Source organism: Gymnodraco acuticeps, unplaced genomic scaffold (assembly GCF_902827175.1).
Source record: "Gymnodraco acuticeps unplaced genomic scaffold, fGymAcu1.1, whole genome shotgun sequence".
Taxonomy (NCBI): Eukaryota; Metazoa; Chordata; class Actinopteri; order Perciformes; family Bathydraconidae; genus Gymnodraco; species Gymnodraco acuticeps.
In genome coordinates, this window is record NW_022992244.1 from 530,418 (window position 1) to 553,379 (window position 22,962).

The window sequence follows — 22,962 nt, forward strand, 5'->3', positions numbered from 1 at the left end:
GTGACGAAAACTCAGGAAGACGATACGATAACAAACCATGGCGTCTATGCAGAATGAACGTGGAAGGGCAAATATACCAGACAAAGAAGAAGGATTGTACGAGGTATCCAGTGATGATAGCGAGTCAGAAACATCCTCTCGGCTTTCCTACGAAAATGTCGTTTTAGGAACTGAATCTGAATCCGGTTCAGTAAGCGACGATGGTGAGAATATTGAGCCAGACGATGGACCATTACGTCCTTATTTGTTCGAGCCCGAGGTGATGGTTCACGGCATGGGCAATGGCGAGGATGACCAGGACCAGGCGCCAGATGATGCACCCCTACGCACAAATAATCTTGACTGGTAGGTCCCTAAGCATAGCTCACGCATCTTAAGATCACCTGTAGCCTTTACAAATATTAATCATTGTTAACCAGTTAAGCCCGAAGGTCCCCCCAGTGGACCCCTCCCACAGTTTGTTTTCTCTCACATGTCTCAGGGCTTCTTAACATTTATGAAACTATTAATGTTTCATACCCTTTTAAAGGTAAGAAACTCCGCTAACTGACAATAAGAACAATTGTTAGCTAGAAAAAACACAAGAGTAATACCAAGCCTTTGAATTAGCATTGAGCGAAACAATGCTAACTAATGCTAACGCTTTTTTACACACAACACACGGTAGAAATGCCCTTATTACTATCTTAACTGCACAAACAAGATATACGATTTAAAGCTGAGACTCCACAGATTCCACACATGTAATGTCATCACTGTCCGACCTCGAATTCCTGGAGCTATCAGCCAGAAAAGAGAAAGTAAACAACATCCGGTTCCAAAAATATTACAATAATTACGTCTTACCTTTTTTGATTTGTGATCAAAAGTTGTGTTCAACGGAATAAAAACGCATCTCAAGGTTAATCCAATGTCGTTGTGTCACGTAGAATTTTTTACTGATAATCAATCATCATATTTATGGAAATATACTCGGCTATTCACATGCAAATGCTATTGAATGTCCGCCATTGTTTGTGCCCGTCTTCCTATGCTCTCGTCATCACCCGAAGATTCCCGACGATTCCCGAAGTATTTTGTTTCATTGAGAGGGCGCAGTAAAATTGAAAATAAAATGAAACTAGGAGCATGAAATAAAAAAAAATTGTTTATTATGCTTATTTTTAATAAAAATACATAAGTTAAACCCAAAATTCGCGGATTTCCACTATCCCTTTAAGCAAACTGAGGCTCCTTTGTGCTTCCAGCCGTCAACTGAAACTGGTGTAATCAGTGTAAATAAGGAACCGACATTATCAGCCCAGCTTCCCGGTATGCCTAGCTGACTCATGCACTGATGCAACAAGCAGCAAGCTCCGACTTAATGGTTTTATCTCACAGACACATTTCTTTCATTATAACATTCAAGTCTGTTTTGACTCAATGTTTAGCACTGCTGCTCATCAGTGTTCGAACATTATTTTCTGTAAAGAAACGCTGTCGTAAAACAATGCTTGCCTTTGTTTATCTAATGACTCTTGTATAACTGGCACATATTTTCAGGAATGAATTCCCTGAAGGACAAAACTCCTGCACAGGGAGTGGTAATAAAGGAACTTGTGAACTCAAAAACCTCCCCAAGAAGAAACTGCAATATATTATTATATGAATGTAGAGTAATTTACAAAAGACAGCTATAAAAACTTTTAACCACCGTAGATAATAAAACAGTGATTTATCATGGCAACAGTACCTGCTACAGTTAAGCTAACTTGCACTGTTGAAACTGACAACAGGGCATTTGGAGAGTGCAAACTCCTACTAGGCTATTTCCTTTAGGGGAAAAATAATGAGTGTTCGGGATCTGTGGTGAAGAAAATGTACCACACAGTGTTAAAAAAACTTGTGTTACCGATTGCACCAAGAATAGATATGTGCTTAGGTTGGTCCTTGGTGCTGTGGCAGGAACAAAACAACGATGAGGGCGATGACCAAGTCATTTTACCGGTGTATGCCTGAACACAAAATTGAACACCTTTCTACCAAGTTTCAGTTTCAAACAGGGCCGTTAGGTCTTTCCTAATCCCGCTGACAAATGGGCAAAACAACTCCTTTCTGCACCTGGTAATAGGCCGTGGTATATGTAGGGCTGGTTATTAATACAAAATATTTTTTCGGTGCAGACTGAAAAGCTAGCATGACTGTCTGGTCGGATTTGGATCTTCTCTTATTTTTTCATCAGGCCAGAAGCTCCTTCTTTGTACCATATAACAAAGACAGATATCATATTGGCATCAGTTATACCGTCTGTTTCTCATCATCAGACATCTTTTGTTCGACTTTATCAACCAGCCACAGATGCATAATGGCACAAAACATATAACCTCACTTTCCACCCACATCCTCCATGACCCAACATCACCCTTTTCTAATAGGCACCACAGAACTGCTTCGTACAACATACTGTAGCAGTCATGTTAAAACTGCCTGAGGTGGAGAAACTACGAATTCTCTCCTGGATCTGCCTGCCCACACCGTCTAGTTGGTAAAATCGAATGAGTAGAAGCACGAGGATCATCTCCGCCTACAGACACTCACTGAACCGCGGAGAGGACCTGGACAGACTCCAGTGTGTTGGCAACACATGCAGGCAGCTGCTGAGTCAGTATGCTCCGCTGCCGGCCTCCCTCTTACTACTGAGTGTCTGTGTTCCTGAGGCACTGCTTTATTCTGCAAAGAGCTGGCTTCTGACAGACTCCTGTGCTGTACAAGGTGTAACCCAGAGCTACTGGTGTGTGGACGAGTTGGAAACCGCCAGCTTCACGAAACCAAACCACATCCTGTCAATTGAGTCTGCACTGCAGATTTTAGTCTTTAAACGTCTGAAGTTTGTGAAGGAATACTTAAAAATTAGCATTGTAGATAACCAACTTAGCATGGATTGGAACTTTATGGACTTCCCTTACCATTAAATTGATTATACCGATAGTTTGGGAGCTCATTATCAACCAAATTGTCCTCCTTAGTCGGTCCAAAAATCGTTCTCCAATTGCTCCCCTAACGTACGCATACTCTTATACCTTCATATTGTATTTTAGGGTTTTGTTCTTTTTGTGCAGTTCAGTATACTCCTGCCATCTTTAGGTGACAGAGCAGCTAGGATAATCTCTTCAATTTGAACAAAAATGCTGTTGAAACTTGTTAGTATGCACTTTTCCCATCACCCTGTTTTTATGCAAATTCAACAAAGCCTATATAAATTACCATGATTTTAGAAAGAATGAAAGAAAGGCCTTTGGAAATGTGTGGATTGTCCTAGTTTAGCTACGCCGGCATGTGTTGATGCTACTCACCTACATTCCTCCTATTTGCCTGAAAGCCCACAAAAGAAGGAACAAAGTGGGGTGTTAAGTTACCTTACTGGTAAACAATAAATGGCATTTTGTATCGCAGTGTTTGGTGTCCTATTAAGTAAATCATATTTTCTGTCCTTTTAACTATCTGTAGTACATGCTGTAGTGGATGGAAGTGCACTCAATAAACATATAACTATACTTTAAGCTATGTCAAAAGTTAAATGTCCTTAATTGGGAAAGGGAGAGTCTTTCTCGCAGGGAGAGAAAAAAGGAATCTCATGAGGTAGAACCAGGCCAAAGACTCATGTTTAATTTTAGGTTTAAGATATGGATGCCCCGATTAGACTTTTAATGTGACTGTGGAAATGAACGTGGTCATTGTGTTATGTGTGAGGCAACATCAGGAAGGGCTTGCACATTGCTTTCCAACAAACAGCCGGTATTCGTGATGAAACCTCACAACATATCCTCTTAATGTCTTATTTTGCGTCTCATCAAACACATTATCACTCCTCCTGGTCCTCCTGGCTCCTTGTTTTTCATGGAGAGGCTGACCCATTATTCATCCACTGACAGCTAGTCTCTCTGCTAAAGCATCCCATCTCTTCTGACACAACGATACACTATTCAGCGGTGCTGCAGCCCCTCTCCTTGCTGCTGCCGCCGCCAACGGGGATATTAACAGATTACCCCTGTGCTGACCTTTAATGGGCTGAGCTTTTTTCCACATCAGACAGCTGTAAATAATATCTTGCAGCAGTAATGGCTTTATATATATATATACATATTTATGTTTGTTTCACACTTCCACACTTGCGTCTGTGAAGTGTGATAACTCCTGAGAGCAGCTATAATGTGGAGTACATGTGGAGTATAAACAGTGCTGGAATTGGGCCGGTACTCACCGGTACGCAGTACCGGCACTTCTGGTTCTGACCCATGGAGTACCGGCACTTCTTGCTCAGTACCGGCATGCTGGCGGTACTCCGGTACTCATGCACCGTGCCAGTACTCAACACTCTCCCGCCGTTCTTATTATACATCCATATATATATATACAGCCGCCCGGTACTCAGTAGATGCGTCATGAGGTGCCGAACGGACATTCTCATCGCTCTAACCGCTGGAGTTTCACAGCGGCTGTCAGCTGTTTACTCCTGTCATTCAAACAGAACGTGCTGGAGAGGGGGCGGGGCTTATCTTCTCCATGTAAATACTGTGGTGGAAACGACTATGTCAAAATTAACCTATTTGACCGTGATTTAATAGTAATACACGTTTCAAAATAATAATAATAATAATAATGCCGAAGTAACAACATACTGAAAACTGTTAGTAAAACCATGTTTTAATGCTTTACAATTTACATACCTAGATGCACGTGTGTTGTGTTTATGCAGTGCAACTCCCACCCAGTGGGTGGCTATGTAGAGTGATAGAACAGAGCAGGCACGCCCCCGAGAGAAGGAAAGCAAGTCACGTCACAAATTAGCATTTCTAAAATGTTAGCGTGGATTAATAAAAGTGCAAAAAGACAGCGGTTGTCGCCGGAAGAAACTTCAAATACAGAGAATGCTGTGCCTGTGTTGGAAATTGTGTCTGATGGGGAGCTTTCTTTGGTTGATCCTCCTGCTCCAAGTTCTAGTGCATTAGCATTAGCACTAGCTCCGCCGCCTCCTCCAGAGCCTCTAACGTTAGCTGCTGCTGGCGCAACTGCCACCACCAACACCGGGCAAAGCGATGCACCTGACTGCTGGACAACGGACCAGGTGCAATATTTTTGCAAGACCAATGCATGGCTCCTTCTTAAAGATAAGAAGCTAGGATGTCGGATATGCAGAGATGTCAAATCTTTGGGAATACACACTGGACAAGGACTGAAACTGTCAACTGAATGGGGTGAGTGTGCAGTGTCTCATTTCGGTGTTGACAAGGGCAAACAACAAGCTAGCCTGAGAAAAAAAATCAAAGAACATAAAGAATCACAAGCCCATGTAAAAGCTGCTGACATCCTTACATCTGCTTCATGTGAAATTATTCAACATCAAGTGCAGTCTATGCATAAATCTGAATTAGACACCACTATTAGAGTTTTTCGAACGGCATATAAAATTGGCAAACATAGCCGGCCATTCACAGACATGCCAATTGATTTGAATGTACAGAAACTGAATGGGCTGAACGTGGGCAGGGTTTTGCACTCCAATAAAACCTGTGGCGAAATCATCGACCACATAGCTCATGAGCTGAAGAAAAAAATGGCAAAAGACATTCCAGAAAACCAAAGAAAACTCTGTGTTTTGGTCGATGAATCTACCACTATTAGTGGTAAAACGGTGCTTGTTGTGTGTCTACGCTCAGCATTAGCTGATGCTGAGCCCGAAACGTTTTTTTGGGAGCTGATCGAGTTGGATGGAACAACGGCTGATGACATCACAAAGGCGTTAATGGAGTGTCTTGGAAGAGATTTTAACGAGGACTTTTTAGGTCAGTGTTTCGTTTCTTTTGCATGTGATGGGGCTTCAGTCATGCTAGGGAAGAGAACAGGCGTTGCTACCCAGTTGTGTAGTAAATTCCCAAGCCTGTTTGTGTGGCACTGCTCCAATCATCGTCTAGAGCTGGCAGTTGGGGATGTGGTCAAGGAGGTCTCAGGGCTCAATCATTTCCAGATCTTTTTTGACAAACTCTATTCCTTGTTCCATGCCTCCCCCAAAATCAGAGGCAGTTAGCGCAGTGTGCGCAAGCAGTCGGACAGCGTCTCCTGGTGATAGGGCGTGTTTTGTCCATCCGCTGGGTGGCTTCAAGTGAAAGGAGCGTCAGAGCAGTCTGGGAAAACTACCGAGTGCTTCATGATCACTTCACAAATGCTGCAAACGACACGAGCAGGGATTCCAGAGACAGAGCAAAGTACAAGGGCCTGGATGATGTGCTCACATCTGCAACGTTTGTCAGCAATCTGGGACTGATGTACGATGCGCTCACAGAGCTCAGCGACCTCTCTCGGCAACTCCAAAAAAGAGAGATGACACTGCCTACAGCAGATAGGCTCTTAACTCGAGAAATACGAGTTTTTGAATCCATGGTCACCATGCCTGGCCCACACATGACTACAGTTCATACAGCTCTAGCTGAGAAGTCCTTCAAGGGTGTTGCCCTGCATGAGAATGGCAGGCTTGTACAGATTCATGCAGGTCAGTTTTTCCGCAGTATGGTAGAGAATCTGAGACACAGAATGACTTCCACAACCTCCTCTCATGTCAGCACAAGAGAAATCCCATTACATGGCCGGGAGGCCCGGGACAATCAGCTAATCCAGGACATGAAAGTTATCCATCCTGGAAGTTGGCCTGAAGAGGAGTTAGACGTACAGTATGGGGACGTAGAGGTGCTACGTTTGTGCGAAGTGCTGAAAGTGGACAGAAGAGAGACTGTTCAGGGCTTTCGCGAATACAAGGAAACCAGGGCATCCCGTACACCTGCTGCCATGGAGCCTCTACTGAAAGCAGTCCGAACCATCGCTGTCTCCACTAGTGAGTGTGAGCGGGCATTCAGCTGCATGAACGATATCCTTACTGCAAAAAGGAATGCTCTCTCTGTCAGCCGACTGTCCAGCCTGGTTTTCATTAAATGTAATGGACCATCACTAGGACAGTTCAATCCGGAACAGTATGTGAGGTCCTGGCTGGCAAAGGGAAGGAGAAGTGCTGATGAAAGAGCCTGTCCAGCTCCAGCCCCTGATACTGATGTCCCCAAGGCCTTCTGGAGCCTTTTCTAACAATGTGAAGTATATTGCAAAGCAGCTCACCCAGTGAGAAGACTTTTGGCATAATGTGCCGATTTGTACAGATCCTGGAGATAGAAGGACTTCAGACCAACCAGGGAGTTATCTGATCAGCTTGGTGTTCAATGTAACTCTTTACCATGGCTCAGACTTTGTTACTTGCAGTTACAGTTTCTCATTTTAGATTGTGCACATTTTGCATTTGTTTTTACATGTTCTTTGTTCATGCTCTTTATCATTTTTCTGAGTTGGAAAGTTAGATTGCATCATAGTTTACTTTATACATATTTGTATTCTTCAGTGGTGAAGTATATTGCAAAGCAGCTCAGCCATGTGAGAAGACTTTTGGCACTTTTTCGTTTTTCGTTTTCTGAGTTGGAAAGTTAGATTGCATTCAAATGTACAGAAATACTTAATTTTGTTAAAGCTTTTTATAAAAAATGCTTCTGACCAGAGCTTTGTTTCCTTGTCATTAATGTTGAACACCACCAGAGGGGCTCTCACCTGAAAGGTCTCTGCTTCATGTGTCTTCAGCAGAAGATCTAGACTTTGATTGCTATATTTTCAGTTAATATTGACCTTACTGAGCTTTAGCCATATCCGCTGCCTATCATAAAAAATGTTAAGTACAGTGAACCTTTCTAAAATATACAGTAGTAAAGAGACAAACCCACCAAATAGTAGCCAAATTCTTGTTTGTGGGCTGTATATATAAAATTGACTTGAAAAAGTTGCTGATTTTAGAGTACTGGCACCTTTTTCATTCCAATTCAAGCACTGAGTATAAAGATATCACTCTCAATCATGAATGAGGCAGATGGCTGGAGAGGCAGATTGCAGTGTGTAGTTAATGACCAAATGAATGGACGTTAGTCTGCATGGCTGAAGGGCACCATTCGGTTTTGTGAGTATTTTTTAGAGCTGGACTATTTTTTCGGTTTTACCTCTTCCCTTAAACTGTGCCAACCGTCGTGCCGCTGTGTAGAGCCCAGCCATCTGCCACTTTGAGAGAGAGAGAGAGAGAGTGTGTGATGCCAGCACAGGATACTGCATGGGCCTGTGATTGGTCAGTCTGAGGTGTGATACATTTACAACAGAGCCTGTTTGTAGATTATTTCTGATCATACCAGAATGTGTACCCTTTTGTTGATTTTGTTCTTTCATAAATGAGCAAACAAAGTAATGGATTTACTTGATTTCTGCATCAATATAATGTTGTAGCTTAATATCATGGCTGCAATAACAGATTGTAAGCCTTCTAGCAGCATTGCTTTAGGAATGTGTGTGTGTGTGTGTGTGTGTGTGGTGTGTGTGTGTGTGTGGTGTGTGTGTGTGTGTGTGTGTGTGTGTGTTGTGTGTGTGTGTGTGTGTGTGTGTGTGTGTGTGTGTGTGTGTGTGTGTGTGTGTGTGTGTGTGTGTGTGTGTGTGTGTGTGTGTGTGTGTGTGTGTGTGTGTGTGTGTGTGTGTGTGTGTGTGTGTGTGTGTGTGTGTGTGTGTGTGTGTGTGTGTGTGTGTGTGTGTGTGCTGATGTTCGTCATGGAACATATTCAGCACCTGTGTGAAATTGTAAAAGTCGTTGTGTAACAAAAGACTGATGCTATCTGTTTGATCGTTGGATCATTCAGATGTCTCTAACTCTGCATTGACTCGTAATGAGGATACTCCCTATTTCTCCATGTGTTTCTTTGTTAACATGCTACATTATGAACCACAAATATTTGTACAAATCATAGAAATAAACAAAGAAAGCTTGTTGTCACCTACTTTAGTTTAACATTCAAATATGGTCATTTCCTGGTATTGTTTCATTATCTCATCCCTGCTTGACATTATTGTGATTGTGTATATGTTTTGAAACTCATCTTTCATAAAGTTAGTAGGTATTTCACCATAATATTGGAGGTTTTTGAACCAAAAAGATGACATTTGATAACTCACAGGAGGGCTATTTTCTTTCTGCCCCCCTGCTTCTACTGACCTTCTTTTATTTGACTTTTTCCGTATAAATTGTCTTATAATATTAAATTAGTTGAATCTTTTTTTTGTTTTACTTGGAAGCCACTCAGTTTATCTCCTTGATGACTTCCTGGGACTACAATATGGACCTGTCTACGTCTCTGATTCTGTATCAACAGTTATCTTGATATGACCTCAGCTTTGTCTAACCTGTTGCACCACCTGAGCACCATCGTCACCCGCAGTAAAACTCAGCTGTAGCACGGCGTTACAGGTGACTAACAATCAGTGTTATAATCCAAAGCAGTAACTTCCTGAATTTCACAACAGCTCTGAGATAAAGTAGCTCCTCCTCCTCTCCTCCATCTGCTGTCAGAAGCCCATTCACAGCCAGCACTGCAGCAGAATGCACATGACGAGCTCCAGAGGCCCACCATGATTAAGGGAGGGGTCCCTGTGAGACATTCTCATGCTAATCGCTGTATATTGTGCTTGCTGTGCCCAAACTGACACCAGAGAATCATTGTTTCTCTTACCAAATGAAATGATAAGTGTTCCCAGGATAGCGAAGGAAAATGACTGTGAATTGTTTTCAGTAACATGCTCAGAAAAACACTCAGAAATACCAAATGCAACTCGTCACCTCAGGAGACAGTTTGACAAATGAACCAGAGTAACAAAAGGTTTTTTCATATAAAGTATTTTTGTTTGTCAGACCAATCAGAACATGTCGGTGAAAGAATCCCAGTGAACATGTAAAGGGCCAGACGGTGGAATGACTCATTTCCTCTCCTCTCTCCGCAGCCATCAAGGTCTACTGTCAGGGATCATGTGGGATCTCCACCAAAATGAACGAAGCCACGTGGGCTCTGGAGGAGCAGTACTTCAACAGCACGCTGTCTATTGCTGACAAAGGTGACAACTGTTTTTTTTAATTTTTATTAGCTTGTCTGCTCATTATCTTCATCTAAACACACAGGTTAATGCACAAGCTTCACATGTAATCCTAATTATCTCAGAAATATGTGTACGTGTTGTGCAGATTTGGTGCATAAACATTCCCAATTAATAGAATTGTTTGAACTCTAGATCTTCCTTCACTTTTATATAGTTTAACCCTCTGAACACCAACAAGTTTTTTTTGCTCTTGCCACATTATACCCACTACCTTCTTTTTACACGCAATAAAAAAGTCCCGTACGCACATCTATCAAAAGAGCACAGTCATAGCATAAGTAGAGAGAATTCAAACATGTTTTGCTGTTTTCAGCCTATTAGAGTATTTCATTAATTGTGCAATGTCCTTGGGTGTAGTGAAAGGCATCTCCATAGCAAATGTATTATTATAAAAAAAAATCTTTATGATGCCATTAATGGTCAAACAAAAAAACTCATTATTTTACAAAAACGGGAATCTTACATAAGTGTTGTTGACATCAATCAATCAATCAATCAATGTTTATTTATATAGCCCAATATCACAAATGTTGCATTTGTCTCAGTGGTCTTCACAGTTTGTACAGAATATCAGTATGACAATACGACACCCTCTGTCCTTAGACCCTCTGTCCTTAGACCCTCACATCGTACAAGGAAAAACTTCCGGAGAAAACCCACAGTTTAAAGGGAAAAATGGGAGAAACCTCAGGGAGAGCAACAGAGGAGGGATCCCTCTCCCAGGACAGACAGACGTGCAATAGATGCCGTGTGTAAATTGAAAAGATAATACATTTGCAACATAGGTAGTCCAAATGTTTGGAAATGCATGTGTGTATAATAGGAAGATGAATCCACGAGGATATCCATCCAGGACCTATGATCCAGGACCACAGCCACGACTCAAGATCCAGGGCTCGCGATCCAGGACACAGGACCGCAGGATCATCCATGACTCCGGATCCCGGCGTAGACACCAAAAAGAAAGACATTTGGGGAAGCTGGGTTAATCGGAACATGAGAGTACACAGGTATAGACAGAGAGAAGGAAGAAGTAAGATGTCCCCCGACAAACTAAGCCTATATCAGCAAAACTAGGGGCTGAATCTAATCAGCCCTAACTATAAGCTTTATCAAAAAGGAAGGTCTTAAGCGCACTCACTGGTCCTTTAACAGCACATCACCTTTATTTGCATGTGACTGCAAGTCCTCAGCTTGCATCCTTTAAACTCTTTGGCTGCGTTTCACTTCTCTTATTTTTCATTTCCTCGCTCCTCGGTCTCGGTCTCACCGGAAGTTGATTTGTCTGCGCCATCTTGAGTAGCGTCCCAATGGCCTTATTTTTGCCGGAGGAGCGAGGAGCTATAATCAAGGAACCACCATCGTCTCTCCATGCTTCCTTGGTGGGAGGGACTAGTCGCAGGGAAACGACGCAAGTGAGGGACGCAAGGAATCCATTTAACCGAAGTGAAACGCAGCCACAGATACGTCTCCTCTGAGAGAAATTACATTTTGGAAGCTTCCTGTTTTAACAATACTGTATGACGTGACTGAATCGCCTCAGTGGGGAAATCTGCTGCAACAGGCTTAATCTCAAAAAGGCAGCAGCAGGTTTTTGCAGCCATGTAGTGAGGAGTTAAAGCCTCAATCAGTCACAGCAGCATTCTCCTGCAGTCATGCTGCAGCCGCACTCTCTGAGGTCAGACTTGGATTGCGGTGGAATTGTCTTTTCAGCTTTGGAAGGTTCCTATCAGAGTGAAATGACTCAGAAGTACCTAAGAGGCAGCCATGATCGGAGCTGTTCCAATTCTCTAGATAGTAGAAGATAGTTATCTCTTTTAGAATATTTACTGGACCATCCTTTACGAAAGGAAACAAGATAATGCTGTCCCACAAGTCCTTGCAGCCGCAACATTTAGAGGGGCCCTATTCTGCTCATTTTCTCATCCTGCCTGTGCTGCAGCTCCTCTTTTCACCCTCTGTCTGAAACCAGGGCCCAGTCTCCTCTGATTGGTTAGCTGGCCGGCTCTGTGGTGATTGGTCAACCGCCTAGGAAGTGTTGGAAATGTCTTCTAGAAAATCTATAGAACATATTATAGGAAAGGGAAAATCCCCCAAAAGCATAATTGGGCCTCTTTAACACCATGACACTTTGCACTGTGATAAAGGAAAAAGCTGTTCAAAAAACACATCAGAACTTTTATTATTTTATTTTATTCGATCACAGCCAGGGCCCCAGTGTCCGGCTGTGCCTGATCAGAAGGTTGAACACGCTCCACAGGTGACAGGTTTTATCCCCCCCGTCTCTGGGCAGTCAGGCCCGGCCTCAGTGATGCCCTGCTGACCAGCGGAAGCGAGGGCTTACAGGGCCTGTTGTTGCGAGCGTGATCTTCCATCTTTTGTTCTTGTTGCCGATACACAGCCAGAAGGTGAAATGTGCCATGCATGCATGAAATGTGTTGTAAATGCAAATCTCTCTGTGGGACCTAATGGCACTCATCGGAGCATGTAATCCATGATGGTTAAAACATCAAGAGGCAGTTCATGTTTAACTCTCAGGACTGTGAGCTTCCATATGTGGAATACACCACTCTATATGTTAATACTACAAGCTGGAAAATACATTTACATGTTAGTAGTTATTGTGTAACTCTTTAGAAAAGATGCATTATCTGCTGGCAAGTTTATTTATATAGGGTTCAAAAAGGTCAGTATAAATCAATATAGTAAACAGCTCCATCAATATATACAGTATATCTTATCTGAAAAGGATCTTTGGATTGAAAACTGAGATATGTTTGGCATTCTCATAAAAATGGTGGCATGAAAATGTGAAATAACTAACCAGTCTACAGTATAAGACGTAGTGGAGTGCAAAAACCTGCGAGATAAAAAATCTACTAAATATGTACCACATTTTAAGTATCATGATAAATTCAAGTAAATATACAAGTCCATAAAACACATCTTGATTATCCTTGAAGCAAAACCTTTTTAATAATAAAAAAGGAATAAAAAAGAAATTCAACTAAATAAATACCACCATATAAACCACATTGTCAGGGTCCTTGAAGCAAACACGTTTTATTAATACATATGACACAAATAAATAAGTTCAACTATATAAATACCACCATATATACCACGTTTTTAAGTACCATTGAAGCGAGAGAAAAAGTATTTCCCTATCTGAGCACACAGAGTACACTGTAAAACACCGGCACACCACGCTCTAAAAAGAGGACATAAATAATTCATTACACACCCTCCCTCTGTGCTCCCCTTTATCTCTGCCATTTTTTCCGTATCCCATACTCTTCCGAAAATGGGCTGCTCTGCCCCCAAGGGCGGAGCGGCACAGGGAGAGCGAGACAGGAAGGGTGACAGTAGACCACCACACACACACACACACACACACACACACACACACACACACGCACACGCACACGCACACGCACACACAAAGCCAGCCACGCTCACTGTGGCTGACTGATAATGTGGAATGCCACAGATGCTTGGCGGTTAGAGGAGTGATGTCAGCGGCCGCTCTCCATCCTGTCACTGTTGGCAGTTAATGACCTTCAGGAAATGAGAATCCCCCTCCCACTGCCGCAGCTGGGCTGTGGTTAAACTCTAGAAACTGACATATATCTTTAAATAATACATGAGCGACACCCTGTTGCATTTCCTATGTTTGGTATTATCTGTTGATGATGCCTTACACATATCTGCAGAGACAGCATTTCTTTGTTTTTACAAAAAAATATATAATTATACAAATATATACCATCATATATACCACAAGTTCAGTATCCTTTTCGAAAAAACGTGTTACTAATATATATATATATATATATATATATATATATATATATATATATATATATATATATATATATATGAGAAATAAAAACTAAACTAAACTAAATAAATACCAACAGCAACTTCATATATAAAACGTATATTTTTTGTGAAGGTTGCAGCCCTTGCAGTCAACATGTCGACATATCCATGGGCAAGATACTTAATCCAAAATGTATCCCGATGGCATGGCCAACGGTGTGTGAATGTTAGCTAACTGCTTTGAGGGGTCGTAAACACTGGATAAAGTGCTATATAAATACATTCCATTTACCATTTTCTAGAGTATTGTCCATTTTTTTTTTACATACATCTTGCTTAAGCTAAGGCTCCTAATGTTTCTCCCTTTTCAGTTGTTGACATTTTACCTAAGAAAGTGTAGGGCTTGTAGGGAAGATTGTTTGTTGAAGGCTGTAAGAAACTAAAATATGACAGTGCTGTATTTGTACCTCCTCCAGGGCGGGTATGTTTCCAGTTCTGTCTGTCAGCAGGATATCTAAACAAGTAATGACCTGATTTACATGAATCTAGTGGAAATGTGTTCCATTTTTAAATCCACATTTCAGAGTGGATCTGAATCTCTGACAGCTTGCTCTATATAATATATAATGTAATCTACCCTCTTTACATTACATTACATTGCATTTAGCTGACGCTTTTATCCAAAGCGACTTACAATAAGTACATTCGACCAGGAAGACACAACCTTGAAGAAAACAGAATCATATAAGTACATCAGGTTTCATAGAGCCAAACATTTCAAGTGCTACTCAACTGGCTTTAGATAAGCCAGTCCTTTATTAGTATATAAGTGCTTTGTTAATAGTTCTATCGCTCGAAGTGGAGTCGAAAGAGATGAGTTTTCAGTCTGCGCCGGAAGATGTGCAAGCTATCTGCTGTCCTGATGTCAATGGGGAGCTCATTCCACCATCTTCCCTGTCTGGAGGTTGAAGTCTCCGAGAAGTACAGCGGGAGGGCCAGTTTCAGGGATGTGTGAGAGGAGATTATCTAATTCCTCCAAGAAGTCCCCCAAGGCGCCTGGTGGACGGTAGAGAACAACAATGGTTAATTGTATAGGATGGGTTACTGTGACGGCATGGAATTCAAAGGTGGAAGGAGTGAAGTTAGGTAGCTTGAAGAGGGAAAAGCTCCATTTGGGAGAGAGCAGGAGACCAGTGCCACCTCCTCTGCCAGTTGGTCTGGGTGTATGGGAGAAGGAATATGCTGTGGAGAGAGCTGCTGGGGTGGATGTGTTGAATGGAGTAATCCAGGTCTCAGTGAGAGCAAGGAAATCCAGGGACTGCAGGGAGGCGTAGCCAGAGATGAAGTCAGCCTTAGGAACAGCTGACTGGCAGTTCCACAGGCCACCGGAAACTAGATGTTGGATCTCAGTGGAGCACGTGGGATAGATGAGAGCAGGCCGGTTATAGCGATTAGGAGATACACGGGGCCAGTGATAATTGCGAGAAGACACATGAACAGGAATGGAGAAAATACACATGATTATAGCCTGAGGGGTTAGAAAACTAAAGAAAAGAGAGATAAGACACCAGCGGTAATTAGCTGAATCAGAGTAGGATTTGCCTCCTCTTTGCCTCCCTCGTGACTCCAGCAGGACTCCAATGTCTTTGTTAGTCTTACTCCAGTAGGACTCCAATGTCTTTGTTAGTCTTACTCCAGTAGGACTCCAATGTCTTTGTCAGTCTTCGGCTGTCTGACGCTAAAGCTGACGCTCCAGGAAAGAGCTACCTATAATGGACGCCTGATTGCTGAGTTCTCACAGCTGTGGGGCCACGCCCCTCTAATTAGTTAACTCTCTACAGCTGATGGGCGACAGCAGACTGGCCCTGCCTATATTGTAATGCAGGCTTGAGTGCCCCTACTGAGACCTGTGTAACAGGTTCACTTGAGCAGATCTGAGATTTAAAATCTCTCAAAAGCGCCGTTTTAGCTACAATAACTACAGAACAATTATACAGAGTAGAATAAATGAAACAGAGAAGTCTAATTAAACAAGAATATAACTTACAGTGGTTGCTGCGTCAATAGGTATTGTCGTCACCCGGTCTAGATGCACACTTTAATAATTGTCCTTCATCTTGATTCTCTGCCCGTACCCATGTCAGCTAGTCTCTCTGCAGTTGAATATATAAAGTGTCTGCACACCTGCATGGTGCTTTTTTAGAGCATGACTGCTTCTTCTAGCAGTAAACACGATGCAAATGAACACACGGTCTGAGCGCTTCCCCTCAGGAAACTGAGACTAATGGAAAAAGTGGTGCCCGTCCCTAATGAGGTGAGACATGTTGCTGTCAGGGAGAATTTAATTGGGCTGTCAGCTCATCTAGAGAATTAATAACCCCACTCTCTCAAGGTGTTCCTCATTGGTGCCTTATGCTCCTCTCAACAAGGATTAGCAATCTTCCTTACAGTATGGATGGATGTTAATGCAGTACAAATTCAGAGAGAATGCTTTTAACAGCAAAACACCTTTTCATACTTCAGAGCACTTTGTGTTGAGATCGTCAGAATGAAAACACATAACATCAGTAATAGTTACATAGTTTGCAAGCTTTCCTTTTCCCCAGTCACTTGATTGAGTCTTTAGTTTCCTTATTGTTAACTAATCTAAAATCTGAAAATAACCTACAAAGAACTGATGCTAATATTTACTGGTATATCCAAAGCCAACATAGGATTGTTTTTGTTTTATTATTTGATATAGAGATTTTTGTTTGTTTGTTTTTTAAGAACTGTTTAGTTTGTGACCAGTTTAAGGACCAATACACCTCGACTTAAGTGCCACAGTGAGGGTTGACAGGGTTGTTGGTTTAGTCCTCTTCTTGGATTTGATGTCAATAAGGAAAATGTATAATAAAACCAGGCTTTCATCTATGTACATACACATCCTTGAATCTATACGGGTATTCTTGGTACATAGTGACCCCCCGTAGAGCAGAAGAATGCACTCAGTCTTGGGTCGATACCTGCTGGCCCCACTGCTTGTAAATCATTGATTCACTTTGCTGAGAAACGCTCCAACTTTGCCGGCTACATGTGTTTGCCAACAGCTTATCACTTCCTCTGACACTGGCAAGTTTCAGTCGCTAGTTTTGTTCAGTACAAAAGACCTTACGGCTCAGGTAAACAAAGCCTGTTTGTGTGAGAAACCCCATCCCCCACAGGACAGCTGATGTTTACTGAGGGATATAGGAATGGAAATAAACCCCATCATACACACACAAACCCTGAGAATGATCAGTATACTTGCACCCTTGAATGTCATTTGCATTAGTTTGTCCTGTGTAGCTAATAAACATTTTTCTTACAGGAACCCTGGTGGCAGGCGAGCACAGTTTCCCCTTCCAGTTTCTCCTTCCAGGTGAGTGTGGGATAAACCCCAATGACCCATTTGTATCTCATTCCTTCATGTCATGGCGACGCCTTCACTTTCCGTAATAGTTTTCTCATAAACCTGCTGTCAGAGATCCAGATGACGTCAGAGAAAGGAGCACACAGGTGTGATAACGTCTGATAACATGGGAGTTTTTTTCTAGCATGTGTACTTACAAAGTGCTCGGCTCTAAATCCTTTGTCTCCCACACAAAGCAGATTTGTGATAGCGATGGTGTGTTTGAAGGATCATAACAAAGTTAATGTGTTTCAGATTTAGGAGGAACATACCAGCGTGATAATTCATCTTTACCCGACATGCCTCCTTTTTAACAAACACGTAGATTACTCCTCAAGATGGAACAAACTATTATAGATCCACAATCGTGCAAAAAAGACAAAGATCAGATAGGTGACCCCTGTGTGGGAGCACACAGCGCAGTGTCAGTGTCTGTCTGGTATCTTGCACTCTCTCAGGCGTGGGCTGAAGCACGGGGGACGGTGTTATTTTTAGTTCCCCCTCCTGTTGTGCAGTCACTGTTTAATTGGTGTTCATGCCCCCATGTTTCGCCCTCCCCTCCTCTCAGGCCCTCACACTAGAAAGCATCAGCACAGGGCATGTTAACTATCGTGTAGAGATAAGTGGTTCATCTGAGAGTCAAGTGCCCCCTGCTGGTGAATCTGACAGACATGCTAACTTTCAAAAATACTTGAGGCAATTAAAACAGGACATATTCTGCTCATTCTCATATTTGTATGTTGTGCCTCTACTGGGACATGTCTCCATGCTTTAATGTTCAAAAAGGTCTTTATTTTTCTCATGCTGCCTGTGCTGCAACACCTCTGTTCGCCCTCTGTCTGAAACCAGGGCCCAGTCTGCTCTGATTGGTTAGCTGGCTGGCTCTGTCGTGATTGGTCAACTGCTTAGTCTATCATGTACAATGTGTTGGAGGGCTGGCCAGCAGAACCCAAAAAGCCTAGTAGGACCACTTAAACTCATAATGGAAATATAGATTACTAATACTAAGGTAGATTTAGTCAACCTGACTTAAAAAAGATGTTCACGAAGAAAGGAAAACACCTCAGCATCATAAGACAGAAGATACAAACAATCATAGAGAATGATGTTCATTTTGATTTCTATAAAAAACAAAACAAAGGCACAACTAAAAAACTGTCTTCTGAAAGTCTGGTGATAATACATTTACACTAAAATGTTGCAGCAAAGCAGTTTCATTATCTCAAGGTCAAGACGTGTATGTAGCAACATCAAATTGTCAGTTTCATGTTGTTAAATAACAACTGAGGCCATATAATACAATTTATGATTAAAAAAATTCATATATTTATGTTTCAACTGATTCATATTTGCAGGTAAATCAGGTAGATTAATGTTACTTTGAGAACAAATCTATTAAAGAAGCTAAACTAATTAAGGGTCAGAAAGAGGGTCAGTAAATAGGGTTTTAAGGACATGGTGGGGTTCACAAACCCACAACTAGAAAGGAGAAGGAGCCTTTAGGGATGTTTTTTTGTACAGGACTGTACAGGGAGGGACTCACAGAATTTCCTCTGATAAGCCAAGCTCATTTATCTGGAGTCGAGGCATCAGGTGGCGTTCTGGCCTGATCATTTCTCACTGTGGGAACAAAGAAATGGAAAGACAGGAGGAAGGCGTGGGCCGGAGATAAGCGTTGTACAAGGACACAGGGAGGGATAAATAGGGTGGGATGCGATGGTGGATGGCCTCATTCCAGAGGGACATGATATACAAGTAGAGGAGGAGAAGAGAGGAAAGCAAAAGAGATAGAAAATGGAAACACTTTAACCTTTTATCCTTTGCAGAGGAACACGTTGTTTTCCTACAAATAAACCGAATAACCCGTAAGCAGCTGATGTTAAAATTCCATAGCAGCTTGATAATCTAATACCCCTCTATCTTTCTGAAATTACACTGTCAACTGTGAAACATTTCAAAACAGGAAGGTGTTGCTGTTAAACCCACATTTAGAAAGCATGTCTAAACAAAGCATGTGCAAAATACCCCAGATAGGATTCCTTCTTACAAACAAAGGATTCTCCTGCTAGCAGATAAGACCTTCTCTACTTGATCTGTACACCTCTGAGGTCACAATCTTAATCCAGATTTTTTTTTTTTTGTGATGCTCCATTTGTAAAATGTAAGCACTTTAAAAAAAGGTTACTTTGACAAGTAATTGTGATTTACAGGTTAGAGCTCAAACTGGGCTAAATTTAGATAATGACTAAAAATAAGTATTTTGTTCTTATATAATCATGTTTCAACTTGTATAACTGATACTGAAATATAGTTGATAGTGTTGATGTAATATCAATTACTAAGAGTCTTCGTCCATGCTAAAGATGAGGCTGTATTCAGGCACAGTGGTGCTTTGAGCTAAATGCTAACATCTTGATGTTAAACAGGTACTTTAAAATGTCTGTACCAAATGTAAGGGTAATCCATCCAAGAGTTAATCTCTAATACAGATCTGTAGGCAGCGGGACACATTTGTTTTTCTTTGGTGGAAGCATTCATGTTTTCATTTGTATTGGGACTAATAGTTTTGAACTGACTTTGGTTGCATGCAAACACTCGGTGTGTAGAGCAAAAAGGCTAGCGCATTGGCCCAAATACCATCTTGGAACACACTTCCAATCTTGGCCTGGATCATTATCTGCATCTCCATTGGCTATGACAAGATCTTTAAACAGCAGTGGTTTCCCCAAGAGTTGATTGATTAATTGACGTCCGACTGATGCCCAACGGTCTCTAACATTGCTCAAAATGTGTCCAGAAAACCACAAAGTTGAAACACAAATGTTGGAATCACCAAGGTCATTACAATAACTTTCTCTTTTAAAAAATATAGCCCAGTTTAACTGCAGGTACCTGGTTGCTTTTCATCTGCTGAGTCCTCAATAGGTTCCTAGACACACAAGTTCATTAGGAAACCTAAGTGTTAGTGAATAATTTTAGCAGCTTGAAGTAGAACAGCAGCTCAAAGAGTCAGAGGAAGGTGTTTGTCTGAGCTCATAGGAACAAGGTGAGCTGCACATCCTCGGCCACTTTCAGCAGCCCAGAGGAGCTCAGCGTGTGTCTGCAATAGGGCTGCTCGATTATGGCAAAAATCATAATCTCGATTATTTGGGTCAATAATTGTAATTGCGATTATTAAATGCGATTATTCATTGACTTTGAAAACATCCATTTATTGTACTTTAAAACAAAAAATAATTTGAACTTTTTAACTGTTGAATTATACGTTCATGGTAATCAACTGAAAAACCAAAATAAAATAAAATATATATTCATATCTACATTTAAATAAATAATATCAAAATAATAAATACCAATAAACAAGATCAACAAACATCTTGCAGTGCACTGTCACAACCTGAAAACTCCTTAACATATAGCCAATATTTTGGTAAAACATATTCAACATATTCCACTCAGTTAAACATTAACAGGAAATAAATGTTGAACTACAATTTAAGACCAAATAAAAATGTTTTGGCCACCATGGCAAATGCTGGTAGGGCTGCTCATGTCATCTCTAAAATATGTTTTGCTAGAAACTAGGGCTGCTCGATTATGGCAAAAATCATAATCTTGATTATTTGGGTCAATAATTGATATCACGATTATTAAAAACGATTATCCATTTACTTTGAAAACATCAATTTATTGGAGAAAACAAATGTGAACAGTATGTTTTTAACAGTTGATTACCCTGAACTTTAAGAATAATTCTACGGAAGAGGATTAGGGCCACATCAAATTTTTTGTGAGGATTTAAAAAAAATATTATTATTTTTTGTTCTGAGAAAAAAGTCAGAATTCTGACTTTTTTCTCAGAACAAAAAAACATTTTTTTTTTTGGGAGAAAAAAAGTCAGAATTCTGACTTTCATTTAAAAAAAAATTATGTGGCCCTAATCCTCTTCCGTATAACTCAACTGAAAAACCAATACTAAAAAAATTTTTTTTAATAATAATAAGAAAAAAATCGTTAATCGTTATATTTCGATTACGTTGTTTTCGTAATCGTTGCAAGCCATAATCGTAATTGCGATTAAAATACGATTAATTGAGCAGCCCTAGTCTCCAGGGAAAGTCAGCCTGGAGCTTCAGTCAGTCTGGAGCTTAAGTCAGTCTGGAGCTTCGGTCAGTCTGGAGCTTCGGTCAGTCTGGAGCTTCAGTCAGTCTGGAGCTTCGGTCAGCCTGGAGCTTCGGTCAGTCTGGAGCTTCGGTCAGTCTGGAGCTTCAGTCAGTCTGGAGCTTCAGTCAGCCTGGAGCTTCAGTCAGCCTGGAGCTTCAGTCAGTCTGGAGCTTCAGTCAGTCTGGAGCTTCAGTCAGTCTGGAGCTTCAGTCAGCCTGGAGCTTCAGTCAGCCTGGAGCTTCAGTCAGTCTGGAGCTTCAGTCAGTCTGGAGCTTCAGTCAGTCTGGAGCTTCAGTCAGTCTGGAGCTTCAGTCAGCCTGGAGCTTCAGTCAGTCTGGAGCTTCAGTCAGTCTGGAGCTTCAGTCAGCCTGGAGCTTCAGTCAGTCTGGAGCTTCAGTCAGTCTGTCCACAGCGCTTTCCGTTACCAAGCTGTCTGCAACAAAGCAACCCACTTCTCCTGGTTAATTCTTATTGACAGCAGCCGCAGTGGATTAGTCCCTGCAGCAGCCTCCTGCCACGCTGACATTAACATCTGAATGAGCATCAGTTCAAAAAGTGACACGTTTAGAATAGTGAGAAGCACACATTAATAACTTTTGCAACAGAGTTTGATGTTTGTTTTTCTTTTGTCTGGCTCTGAACACCTCTCTTCTTCTATCTCCTTTCTCCCCAAATAGTTACTTTTGATCTCTCTCTGCTTGAATGTCCTTCCCTCCGGCCTTACCCTCCCTGTTTCCTCTTCTGCACTGACCTTTCCTCGGGTCAGTGCAGAAGAGTCAGTGTCCTTTTCCCATTTCGGTTGAATAAACAGGAACGAGACTATAAAAAACGCTCCTTACGTCTTGTGACAGCTCTGTTAAGGGCCTGCACTGATAAGGACACAGATTTAAGCTCTGTCCTCCCCCTGATAGGAACTATCTAAGAAGCTGGGAAACACTCTCCTAATTTAACCTTTTAATAATAAACAAAGTGTTTGGACTGCCCTCAGTGTAAAAGTAACCCCTGCATTATCTAATTGCCTCTCTCTTTAGTCGCTGCCCCCACTTCCTTTGAGGGACCCTTTGGGAAGATTACCTACCGAGTGAGAGTGGCTATCGACACACCACGCTTCTCTAAGGACTACAAAGCCCAGAAAGCCTTCTACCTTCTCAACCTGCTCAACCTCAATGAGGTGCCTGAAATTGAAGTAAGTACACAAATGTCCCTACTTTTGAATCATCTATTATCTAAATGTATTCCTATAAAAACTGGAATGATGCCGTTCTGTTTTCTTTGTGGATATAATCCAGAAACAGAAGGAGAAGAAAGGACTTTGAAATGCACTCTCTATTTGATCAGCGTGTGTCTAGGTGGAGGCTTATTTGATTTCATGGCCGAGCAGGATCTCATTTATTTTCTCCTCTTCTCCTCCTACATTCCTTACTCTTATCATTCCCCTTTTCTCCTGTCGCGACTGACAGAGTTTCCCGATACTCTGGAGCTAAGCAGGAAACGATGATCAGCTAAGTCTTCATAAT

The 22,962-nt window shown here is 41.6% G+C and overlaps 1 protein-coding gene across 1 annotated transcript in view; it reads left to right on the plus strand.

The window, feature by feature from the left end:
- The window catches only part of arrdc1b (arrestin domain containing 1b), a 46,672-nt gene that overhangs the window by 17,134 nt on the left and 6,576 nt on the right, over positions 1-22,962 (plus strand). The window contains exons 2-4 of the mRNA XM_034206335.1: positions 9,877-9,987; positions 17,201-17,251; positions 22,477-22,631. Coding sequence (XP_034062226.1) covers positions 9,877-9,987; positions 17,201-17,251; positions 22,477-22,631 — 317 coding nt within the window. The remainder of the gene's footprint in view (positions 1-9,876; positions 9,988-17,200; positions 17,252-22,476; positions 22,632-22,962) is intronic.